The sequence below is a fragment of the Peromyscus eremicus genome, chromosome 9, assembly GCF_949786415.1.
Source record: "Peromyscus eremicus chromosome 9, PerEre_H2_v1, whole genome shotgun sequence".
Classification (NCBI taxonomy): domain Eukaryota; kingdom Metazoa; phylum Chordata; class Mammalia; order Rodentia; family Cricetidae; genus Peromyscus; species Peromyscus eremicus.
The window spans coordinates 92,495,176-92,507,859 of NC_081425.1; the positions used below are offsets into that span (position 1 = coordinate 92,495,176).

Consider the following 12,684-nt stretch of genomic DNA (forward strand, 5'->3'; position numbering starts at 1 on the left):
AGTGGAAAGGCTGTTTCTAAGCTCCTCATCCTGGCTGGTTATGGCATGCAGGCATGAGGGCTCAAAGAGGGTCTCAGAAGTTAATTAACCTGTGCAGAGGGGCCCTGACCTTGAACTTTGGAGGGCCTCTTCCTAGAACCTCATCTAGCAGCTTGTTTGTTCCCGTCAGTTCATAGGCTTTTGTGCCTCAACTAATCATAACCCATGAGATTATTTAGAAGTTTCACTTTACCGTAAACCTGGGCACTTTTGTAGCAGAAGTAAGTGGTTTTGTTTGCTTTGAACCTTCACAAAATGAATGTCTGCACCATGGCCTTCGACTTCTCGAAGCAATTTGTCTAGTTGGCACCGTCTCCTTCGTAAATACATACAAAATCCAGGCCAGTTTGTGATCCTTGAGCCAAATCCACTGAAGTCTCAGTTCTCTTCAGTCGGTGCTTTATCTCTGTGCCTATTAAGCTGATGGGAAACAGGCTCAGTGTGGGAACCCTGACCCTGTCCTCCTGAACAGAGTGTCTACAACAACCATAGGATGTCCCCAAGCCCACTCATCTTTCTATGCTCACCCCACCCCCAGGAGCTGCTTGGAACCTGGGCCTCATTTCATTCTCACAACTGCCTCAGAGAAACTGTAACTTCTGTTTAGATAGACATGGTCTAAGGACTTCCCCTAAGTGAATGATTAACCAAACCAACAACTCTACTGTTGGAAGGAAAGTAAAAACCCTCAAAGTCAAGAAACCTTTCAATATTCATGGTCAGGAGCCAGCCAGCACAGCACCCTCCAGCCCAGCTCCAGACGTTTTTGTTGTGTGTGTGCCTCTTTCTTTGTCCTGCTGTCTTCACAGCTGTGGAAACTGAGGCACTGGCATTTAGTTTGGGGCTCAGCATGGCGAGGTTGTTGAGTGGTACAGCCAGGTTGTGAACCGACCCTTCTGTATGCAGGCTCTGTCCCAAGTATCATGGCATCAGGGTGATCAATGGAAACATTTGGACAGGACATCTTATAGTATAAAGTGTGATATATGCAAAGTGTTTGTGAATATTCATATCTTGTGGGACTTAAAGTGACTGCTTAATGCCCAACATTTAGAATGTTCTTTTTTGTTCTTGAAGTTCACAAATAAGCAAGATATGAAAGAGCTCAATTATTTACAGACACATGTAAACAAACCAAAATGGAAATAAGACTTTCCACAGCATCTTAACTATGCAGAGGAAGCAAAATAATTAGACCTGTAAAGCCAAGAGTGAAATCGCCAGAAACAATCATGAGGTCCTTTGAGGTCCTTGCAGACATACTTCACAGAAACCAGAAAGATACTTGTGATAATACTGGAAATGGTTGGTAGAAAGCCATTCACAGGCCTGAGGCAGATGCCAGGTTCTTTAAGACAACTTGTTTGAAACAGCTAAGGTAAAAGAGACTTTTCTGATGCCATCCTAATCTACAATCAGAGAAACTCTCCAAAAATAATGATTCACTTGGGAATACTGGGGCATTGCAATGAGGATCCCACATTACAGAGCAGGCTGTGTGCACATTAAAAGAATAAAGGGAAACTTTAAAGGCAAAAATTAGAAGGTTCACACAAGTGACTTTGAGACAATAACCTTCGGCCACAAGGAATCATAAAAGAATATTAAAGGACCTAGAACAAATGTACCAATGGCACCAGCCCACACTTTGATCATCAATGAGTGGATGTCCTTGTGGACGCTTTTTTGTAAGGGATTTAAAAGGCAATATATCTTTAGGCATTTGGGCTATGGGTTGCTATGGAGTTACTGTGTATGCACAGCCATTGATGTGTGAACTTTGTGGTGATCTTTGGGCAGTGTGGTCCTAACTGTGTTTTATGGTAGTTTTTCTATATGAATGATATTTCTTCCTTCATAAATAATCAGCTTTCCTTGTTTGAATCTTGGTTTATATTAGGACTTGACACAAGTGACTCCATGTTGATTATGATTTGATTTGATTCAAAGGAGCATCCACAAGGCCAGCACTGCCGGTTGAATCCTGATGTGTCCTGACTCTACCACCTGAAGTCAGACAACTTCAGCCTTCTGGCCCAAGTCCAACGACATCTCTGTGAACTTGTGTTTTTCTCCTTCCTCCAGGGGCGATGCGCCAACTTCACTGTCATGAATCCCGGCTGCTCACCGGCCTCCTGCAGCCCAAAGATTTGCCTCAGTCCCAATAGAAACTGTTTCCATCTCACACAAGCACCGTGCACCTCAAGGCTTGTTCTTCAACCCAACGGGGAGTGTTTCAGCATCCCACAGGCATCCTGCAGCTCAAAGATCTGCCTGGGAAACAGCAGAGAATGTATCCCTGTTACACAGACTCTGTGCTCAAAGATGTGCCTACCAAATCAGAAGTACTACGCTATCAACTATCCACAGTCCCCATGCCCAACCGGGTGTACCGGGTCTCCCTCCAGGATGCTACCTCTGCTCACTCCCCACACCCGCCAATCTGTAGAATCCCTTTGTCACACCCACCCTCGTCGCCCATCCTCTAAAGGACAAAATTTCTAAGTTTAAGAGGCTTTTGTTTATTGCATTGGACATGTGGACCAGGTCTTAGATTGTAGTGAGAAAGCTCTGGTTTGCTGCTAATCAGCACGCTCCATATCTAGAGAGATGCTCACCATCTGAGGTGAGATTAGGCTGCAGGTACCAGGCAAAGCCCTCTGGTCCCACTTCCTACAAGTCTGTCTTCATCTCTCTGCAAAGGCTGGGACGAATGGGATCATCCTCGAAGGTCTCTGTGAAACTGCCCCTCCCAATCCTTAAATGCCCTACTGAGTTCTATTTCTCTAAGCTTTTGCAAAGAGAAGTACTTGAACTTTTCATCTGGATTGCATGTTCCTGGTTTCCATTTCCTACATCCTTGTGAATGTGTCCTAGGAAGAAATAAATCCCCTTCTGGAAGCAAGACTTCTCTTTCTAGATATGCCATGTACCCCCCACATCCAAGAGAGCCTCCAAAACTGTCCTGGATCAGGCAAACCTCACCTGTGTGTCCTTTGAATCAGGCTTCAATAGAGCTGAGTATTACAGTGTTAAGCCACCCAACACGTGCACCATGTCTATGTGATCCTGCAGGGAACAGGTACACCAGTGTGATGACCCAGCAAGGAGCCCCAGGGTCCTCTGGACACTCCCCAGAGAGACCATGATACAGTTGTCTCAAATCTTGATAGTTAATTAAATGGCAGCCTTCTACACTCCACATTTCCCTGAAGGTTATACTCAGGCATTGTAGTTGAATTTCTCTAACACAAATACAGGAGGAAATATGTCACACCTTGGCTTGTAAGTGGTATTGATTGAGTCAGGGGATAGTGATGGTTGTACCATCCTCCTTGTTTCCAAAACTAAAGCTATTCTGGAATGCCTTATATTGTGTGCAGGGATTTTTGTGGGAGTTTTCTTTGTTGTATGAGTTTGACCTCCAAAGTACTCACTCAGGGGGTTTCTGTTTCTTCTCTCTACCCCAGCTGTTCTGTCTCGTACTGCCCTTGACTGTCACAGCTGGGGCTGTGTACCTGAGTACCATCTTTTACCTAGATGGGACCTGAGCCTCTCCCACCCTTCAGGTCCTCTCCTGTTTCTGGCAGCTGTTTTCTACTGTCAATCAAACGTCTCCTATGGGAAGAGTAAGGGCAAATTGGAATAGAGGTTGCTGGTGACAAGGTGTGAACTCAGGTACCCACGACCCTCTCCCATTGCCAAAGACCTGTGCTGCATCAAGATTGTGACAGGTCCAGTGGGAGCACAGCAGGTTGGGTTGGGCCTTAGTGGCCAGGCCTGTAGCCTAGTGTTCCGTCACTACCCCGTGGGGCCCCACCCTTAGCAGTCAGAGGTCGTCACTTTTTGTCAAAGTGGTACAGCCTCCAGAGGCAGATGTGGCCTTGGTTTATAGGACGCCCTTTCCCAATGCTTGACCCTCAGCCTGGAAGCTAGGGGACGTCATAGCAGAACCTAGGAGTGTCTGTCCACCTAGCTGTGTCCTTAGTCTGCCTGTCTGTCTGAGGCGCCACCAGTGAGTCGGGGTATCCTCAGCAGTGAGGTTGGCTAATGCCTCCCTCTCACCGGAGGAAATGATCCTCTGCTCTGAGCATTTATGAGTGCTTGCCTGACATCTTGTTACAGTCTTCAAGTGGAAGGACCAAGAGTCAGTGCAGAGAAGCTACCTGCAAGTGCATCCTGGGGACTTTGCCCTGGTCCCCAAGGGTAGAGGACTCTCCCCCGGCTGTGTTGCTCAGCACCTCCTCATTGCTCTGTATAATCTCTCATCCCAGACTCCTGTTTGGGCTCCTTGAAGGCAGGAGTGTCCCTCACACCCCTAGCAGTGACAGCATAGGGTCTCTCTACAAGCACACTGCACGTGTATACCTTCACACTCAACGGGAGCTCGTGTTCACACAAAGCCGAGGTCCCGGTGCTGTGGCTCCTTCCCTTCCTCGCTGCACCATGATCGGCCCAGGATGGAGAGGTCTGCATGGGAACTCATATGGTATCTATTAAAAGCCCCCTTCCCCTCCCCCTGCCCTCCCCCTGCCCTCCCCCTGCCCTCCCCCTCCACCTCCCTCTCCCTCTCCCTCCTCCTCTACCTCCTCCCCTCCTTCCCCTCCCTTTTTCTTTTTCCCACCCCTTATATTCTGTTCTCTACTTCACATTCCAAGCAGACAAGTCGTGAGGTGTTTGCCATGTTTATTGGTTAGGATTCTCCAGAGAAGCAGAAGTGTGGATCCGCATAGGGTATGTAACGAAGACAGCGATAACACTAACAGGACTGGCCCATAAGATTACAGAGAGGGAGAAGTCCTGTGTCTGCGCTGGGTAGGAGAGAGGGAGCAGGAAGTTCAGCCAGCTCACAATGAGCTCTGAATGTGTCCTGTCCCCTTAAATTACAGTGGGCACGAGGCCATAGAGGGGGACAGGGTCCCGAGAGCAGAGCCCCATCAATGGGACTCACGGCCTAAGGGTCCATCTGTCATATGAGAACACAGCCAGAGGCCCTACCAAGAGCTACAGAACTGAGTCACCAGACACTAGTCTGCCTCAGCCTTAGTCTTCACCCTCCCAAGCTGCGAGTAGTAAATTCCTATTGTTTGTCAGCCACACCGTTTATGGTCGGTTAGTATAGCTACCAGAATGATCAGACCCAATGGAAACCAACGGGCCTGGGGCGACCTCCCTCCATCTTCCAGAGCCGAAGCTTCTAAAAGGTGGCAGTGTCCTCTGAATAGTGGCGTGGTACAGGCAGTGGCGTGGTACAGGGAGAGGAGGGAGGCAGAATTTAAGGATTGCAGAGAGCTCATCTACATTTTAACATAGGTAGCTAAGTAGTGACCAGGCCCAGAGACCCAGCCCCACCGGGCTGAAACTGAACTGAAGTATCCATGAGGCTGGACACTGGGTGTCATAAGGGCAGCCATGACAGCGGGCTGGTGACTTCTGCCATGAGACTTTTGCCCAACGCTGGAGGAGGAGGGTCCCCAGATGAGAAGTATCTCAAATTACAAAGAACTCTATTTCTATCTTGAATCTCTTGGGTGAAACAGAAATCTTGGAGAATGCCCACGGGAATGGGGGTTGTTTTAAGGATGTGGCCACAGACTGAGTAAGCACCCCCAAGTGGTCTTCAACGTGGTGAGGAACCTGCCCCAAGGTCTCTCCAGAGTGAGCCCTGCTGCTCCACACACTTCATTCCTGTTCTCTCCCACCCACCTTTCTTGAGATCCCCGGGAAGCTGAGGGCTGTGTGGGCAGAAAAGAACCCATCAGCACGTACCCACACAAGCACAGCCTGTCCTGTCAGAGCCCCACATCTGCCTGCCGCCTCCATCCTACGACCTGGGCCTACATGAGTAGGGCTTGGAGCAGGCAGTGGGGGAGCCTGGGAGAGTTCCACCCGTTCTGTCCAAGAAACAGGGGCTGTGCATGAACTCACCTCACAGAGACTGTGGCAGAGTGAAGAAGGCCCGGCAGACAGGGTCCCAGCACTGGAAGGGAGAAGGGGACACGGGCTCCCATCTCTAACTAGGATGATAATTGATGCCCACCAGCAAAGGAAAAACCACTTTTCTTCCATGAAGTCTCATTATGTATATTAACACACTTTGGGGCAGGCCACATGCCCAGGAGTACTTGGCAAATGGAAAACATATTCAATAGTATTTTTGTACTTGGTATGTATATGGTATCATTTTGCTTTGTTTGGCATATTTTTTTTATCTTATTGGTCTTTTGCTTGTTTGTTGTTATTTCTGTTGCGTGTGTGTGTGTGTGTGTGTGTGTGTGTGTGTGTGTGTGTGTATGTGTGTGTGTGTGTGTTTGGGGGATTTTGTCTTGTCTGTTTAAGGAAACAGAGGGAAAAAGAAGCATGAAGTTGATTGGGTAAGGAAGTGGGGAGGATCTGGTAAGAATTGGAGGAGGGGAAAACATGATAAAAAATACACTGTATGAAAAAAATTTCAATTAAAAAGAAAGAAAGAAGAGAGAGGAAGAGAGAGAGAGAGAAAGAAAGAAAGAAAGAAAGAAAGAAAGAAAGAAAGAAAGAAAGAAAGAAAGAAAAAGAAAGAAAGAAGAAAGAAAGAAAGAAAGAAAGAAAGAAAGAAAGAAAGAGAAAGAAAGGAAGGAAGGAAGGAAGAAAGAAAAAGAGAAAAAGAGCCGGGCGGTGGTGGCGCACGCCTTTAATCCCAGCACTCGGGAGGCAGAGGCAGGTGGATCTCTGTGAGTTCGAGGCCAGCCTGGGCTACTGAGTGAGTTCCAAGACAGGCACAAAGCTACACAGAGAAACCCTGTCTCGAAAAAAAGAAAAAGAAAAGAAAAGAAACAAAAAGCAGAAAAAGAAACGTAGGTCTGTGGTATCAACAGCGTCGTTGCTACCCTGGCTTTGTGAGCTTCCTTGACCAAGTACCTCAGACCAATACCGTGACAGCAGCACTTTCTCTGGGAGCCAGACACCTCAGACCAAGCTGTGCCCATCAGCTTTCTGTCACATGACAAACACATGACATCACAGTGGCTTGGGGCCCAGCAGCTCAGGCCAGGCTGCAAGGTTGTAAAAGGAGGCATATTGTCCCTTGGTCAGATGAGGGAGTAGTGACCCTGTGACAGTTTGGGGATGACAAAGAGACCAAGGCTAGAAGGTCGAGGTTCAGCTCAGGGGCCTGGAATTAACTCGGGTGTCTCAAACTCAGAGATGAAATTTCTGCTTATGACTAAAATTCCTCAACTTTCTTCCCTGTTTGTTGTTGTCTGAGGGTGGGTTGAGCACCTCAGAAAGGCTAAATCTGTGGAAGCTGTGCCCTGGAGGTAGAGGAGACTGAGAATAACCTGTCTACCCCACACTCCTGCCTAGGCACCTCACGCCTTCCTTCTATGCCCCGGCCTCTTTCTGAGACCTGAGGAGCGAGGGTGAGGGAGCCAGTGTTGATGCTACACTATTCCAGAAGGTGGCGCTCAGAGCTTACATTTGTCCACTAAGCCGCTCTCCAAATTCCAGGGAGGGACTACAAATGCAGACTTATGTTCCATCTTTTAGCTGGTTTTGTACTACATTTCTAATGGTTGGAACTACTTTCTCCTTTCTAGAGATGTTAAAGAGTTGAGAGTGTGGAGATGCCTGGAGCAGCGCCCTGCATCACACTACATCCGCAAGCCACACAGCCCCCAACCACACACACACTTCCTACTCTGAACAGCAGAGTTAGAGCTGGGAGCCACCAGCCCTGAGCCAGGCAGTCAGCTCCAGCCTCTCTATAGGGCTGACACATTGGAGCTCTGAACCCTACACAATTGAGTGTCCATCAAAGAGGCCTGCCCCCCCCCTCCCAACATCTTTCATCTCTTTCTGTTCCAGGAGACCGGGGCACTTGGCTCACACACCCTGCGTCCCAAAGCCAGATGGTATTCATGGTACCGCAACGCCTGTGATAACCCACCCGGTGTGGTGGTCTTGAACTATTCCTTATGTTAAATTCTCCCCACCCTCAGCCAGGTTTGAACCTGGCCATCTGCTAAACACAGCTCAGATATGCGCTTATCAGCTCCATGGAACCTTCCAATTTGTACAGTCTTTAGAGACATACTTCCATCCCATATTTATTTTATTTATTAGTTTATTTCATTTTTATTAGTTTATTATTAGTTTATTAGATTATTTTAACCCTCAACCACACCTGCATTTTCTCTCCAGTGCCACACCTGAGCCAGACTCATGGCCCACTCTTATTCCAACACTCTACATGTTTCTGATTTTTCCTCAACCACGCCTTCCTCATCTCTGTCGACCTGGACTCAGTACATAGCCCAGGCTATCTCAATCCCATGATAACCCTCCTGTCTCAGCTTCCTGAGCCACCATACTTGTCTCTGACCCCTCTTTCAGGTTAAAACTCCGGATGCAGGTGGAGGGAGACAATTGTTTGCCTTTTCTGTGCCTGTCCTGGGCTACTGAAGACAATATCGAGGAGTGGGGGGACCCACAGAGATGTGTGCCTACCGACCACTCACATAGGCTCATGCTTATCCACTTAGCCAAAGGCTCAATGCTGAGCACAACTCACCAATGCAAAATTTAGCTAAAAGCGAGAGATCAGTTTTCCAAGTGTCAGAAAATGTGTAAGAAATATTATAATGAAAGTAACTCGAAGCCAAATTATTGGATGATTGTTTAAAGAATTAAGACAAGCCAGGTCTGGTGGTGCACACCTTTAATCCCAGCACTCAGGAAGCATAGGCGGGCGGACCTTTGTGAGTTCCAGGCCAGCATGGTCTACATAGTGAGTTCCAGGACAGCCAGAGTTATGTAGAGAGACCCTGCCTCAGAAAATAAAAGTAGAAAAGGACAGGGCTTCTGCCTAAAGGGATAAAATGCTTTCTGCCAGACTTTAGAGTTGGAATCTGCATCCCTGCAAGCCAAAGCTAGGGAAAATTAACCTTATCCCAATCCTAACTTCCTAAAACACAACCAAAAACCTCATCTCCTGCCCAGGGCATAGCTCAGAGGACCTCCTGCTGTGGACTCTGTGGGAATCACTGCTCTGAGTCCGCGGTGAACAAGGAACATTATTACAGCTAGCTCATTGCAGCTGATAGAGTTTAACAGTTTCAGCATAACTCCTTCTGGAAACACCTTGCCTATCCAGAGTACTAGGGCTCTCTGGGAAAACCTTCCAGCAGAAGAGGATCCAGGAGGGGAGATTCCTCTGCATCTCCACAAGGAGAGTCAAGAAACAAAATCCAAGAAGCCAAGAGGTTAAAATCTAGTGCCAGTCATACGCTACTATAGTGTTCAGATTTTTTTTCCTGCTTATAGATAGGCATGCTGGTTACAGAATTATGCTTGCTCCAATAAACAAATTTTAATACATTTAAAGAAGTGAGGAAATAAGAAACCAAGAAAAGAGAGAACAGGATGGTCTGGAAAAGGCAGAGTTTGATAAGAATGAAAGCAACGTTTTGAAAGCAAATTGACTTAGAGACTCAACGTGGCTAGATGGAGCCGGAAAGAGGGAGAGCTGCCATGTGCAGCCCTGGGAACTGACTTTGCCTCTGGAGGGAAGCGGCATCTGAGGAGCAGATGAGAGACTTCATTGTGTGGCAGCTCTCCACTCTTAGTGGTCAGAGGTAACAGACAGGAAGATGCCCAAGCAGAACACAAACCCACAAGCTGTGTGTACTGCCTTGTTGGGCAGAGCAAACAGTGGAAAAACCCACAGTGATGCCTGCTATGATGGGGAGACCCAGAGGGGTTAGATCCCAGGAAGCCTGGGATGGGAGGATGCTGAAGGACACACTGAGCAGAGGCCAAAAAGTGCCCCACTGATGCTGCAGATGCCATTCCTGGGCCCCAAGTGCGTTTATGTTCTGGGACCACGTAGGTGTTCCCTCAAATGTGATATGCTGGGCGGGCATCTCTAACCAGCTCTAGGGCTGGGCAGCTTCGTTTATACCACATTCTAAACTCTGCCACTTAACCCTCTGCGACCTGATGTTCCTTATCTCATTTAAACTACAGTCATATCATTTAAACTACAGTCATATTGTGTTTGGCAGACCATCTAAGCACCTGAGCCAGGCCCTCACAGAAGAACACATTGTACTATACCCTTCTTACCAGCGCCCTGCATTTCCCACCAGTCGGGTGGGACGGGAGTACAGCTGGGTGCTCACCATCTCAGACATCCTTTGTTAGTCTGTGAGCCCCACCCAGGCCCAAACTCCACCTGCTTCTTTCCTCCCCACTTCTCGGCCATTTTCAGCTGCAGCAGGCCACTCCCTTTCCAACTGCAAGCTTGTACAGGCCTCTCCCTCCTCTGCCGGACGCTAACGTGAATGATAATGAGCTCTGCGCACAGGCTTCATCTCTACACTCACACATGCTCTGACCCTTCGCACGCATGCTTCCTCCGTACACAAGCGCTGTGCCAAGGCCTCCTTTGGCCCCCTTCCGCATAGCCAGTTCCTACGACGCTGCCTGACCCAGTGGAAAATCTTTTTTTTCTGAACAGCCTTTCCCAGCACTCCGGGTCCCAGGCTAAACAGACTTCCTGCCCTTCACTCAAACTAAATCCTGTGCTTGCCTCTATGCCAGAGGTTCTCAACCTGTGGGTCATGGCCCCTTTGGCAAACCTCTAGCTCCAGAAATATTTACATTATGATTCATAACAGCAGCAGAATTATAGGTATGAAGTAGCAACAAAAATAATTTTGTGGTTGGGGGTCACAGCAGCATGAGGAACTGTGTTAAAGGGTCCCAGCACCAGGAAGGTTGAAAACCACTGCCCTACGCTTTCACCTCTAGTGTGCAGGTCCATTTATGCTCATGGGAACAGCCTGTACCATGTACTCAGGTCAGTGTCTAGAATGCAACCAAAAGCGTCACTCTGAACTCTGAGACATGGATGGCACGGAGAGTAGGATCTGGGGACCCATAGCACTCAGCTGGACTAGGATCTGGGTTTGCTGAGCCCTGCTCTCCCCCTACCCCGCCCCGCCCCCGCCCCCACCCCCAGATCCTAGGCAAGTTTCTGCCATCGTTTTCTGGAGCAATCCCTCCCAGGGCCCGCCTAAGTGATAGGAAACACACAGTACAGTGAATTCCTCTATGAAGACCCTATCTAGTGCATTTTAAAGTTCTGTGGATTCCAACGCTCAGTGAAGAAGGAATGTGGGCACACAGTGGGTAGATAAGGGGGTGCTGTATCATGCCAGAGGCACATGGTGACATGAAGATTTAATAGCTGATACATGGATGGAATATGGTTGAGCCCAGAAATCCCTACAGAGGCTGGCATTTCATCCAAGGACCCTCTACCCTTCTCAGTCACCTGTACTTCCAGACTTTGGCCAGGCTCTTTCAGTTCCAGAATCACTGGCTCCAGAAACTCACATGGATGTCCCTGGATGGAAGCCTCTCAATGCACACAAGCATGAGTGTGCACCAACCCTAAAAAATGCAGGGGAATCCAAGCTTCCAAAGGCCTGGAATGGGTCCTCCATCACCCTGTGGTGCAGAGGCAGCTGCAGCCTTCTCCCTTTGGTGGCAGGCATCTCACAGCGCTGTTGCTCAATGGCTCTCCGGTTTTCCCAGTAGCTGCCTTCCTAGGGCACAGTTGCCCCCTCCCCTTTGCTTGCCAGCCTGGGGCCATCCCTCCCCATCCCAGCCCATGCCACAAGAAGGACCAGGCTGAAGATTCTGCATGCAGAGCAAAGAGCACTGGAGTCAGGGGTCGGGACCTTGGCATTTCACACCATGGCGCCATTCTGTGAGGTTTCCTTGGATTTGAAGTCACCATGAAACTGTTTCCATGAGGGCAAAGAGCTATTTAGGAGCCTTCCTGGAACTGGGTGATGCTCCCAGAGGCAACGACTTCACGGAGCAAGATAGGGAGGAGCTAATTAAGGGTGGCACAGGGAGAGCCGTGCTGAGGAACATTCTTAGACGTGTAGGCAAATCCCCAAAATGAGCCTCTTGGGGAGAGTCCTCCTTCTCCTTGGCAACTAGCATATCCTCGGCCCCCAGTGGGAGGCAGCAGCCTCCCAGCCTATGAGAGCTGGCAGACGATGACTCTGCTCTCACAGGACCTGTCATTTGAGCAATTATCTAGGTGCATGGGGATGTTTCCCCCTCTAGCACACGGAACTCGTACCTGCTTCCTAGGACTGTGATAATGATTCAAGGGGAATGCTTTACAGGATGGTTGGAGAGGGATTTAGACACAATGCACCCCAGTGAATGGCGCTACTGTCTTCTTGTCCTGTGCTGAACTTGTTACAGTTGATCATGTAGAGATGGTATAAGTGGGAGGGCTGCATGTGGGATTCCTTTCTCCTGTGACTGAGCTCTAGCCAACCTGTAGGAAGCAACAGCCATGTTTACCAAGTCGCCTTTCAAAGGCTACCTCAGAGTTTCCAAGCTGTGTGACAGCCACAGCCCAAACATTTGCAGCTAGTGATGTGATCACTTAGGGCAGGTCCAGGCAGTGTCTGGGTGGGGCCTGGGAGCCACAGGAGGGGCCCAGAGCCAAGCCATGCCTGAGGTGGCAGGGAGGGAGTGCTGGGTGGGGCCTAGGCCTGTGCACACAACCACACCTACTAGCCGGGGAGTAGACGTGTCTAGTCACTGAGTAGAGACCAAGTAGTGAATCTTCCTCTCCCT

At 48.8% G+C, this 12,684-nt stretch overlaps 1 protein-coding gene across 1 annotated transcript in view; it reads left to right on the forward strand.

The window, feature by feature from the left end:
- Positions 1–2,550, forward strand: part of Antxrl (ANTXR like) — a 30,846-nt gene extending 28,296 nt beyond the window's left edge. The window contains exon 18 of the mRNA XM_059273138.1: positions 2,125–2,550. Within this exon, the coding sequence (XP_059129121.1) occupies positions 2,125–2,544 (420 nt within the window). The 3' untranslated portion in view covers positions 2,545–2,550. The remainder of the gene's footprint in view (positions 1–2,124) is intronic.
- Positions 2,551–12,684: the final 10,134 nt, after the last annotated feature.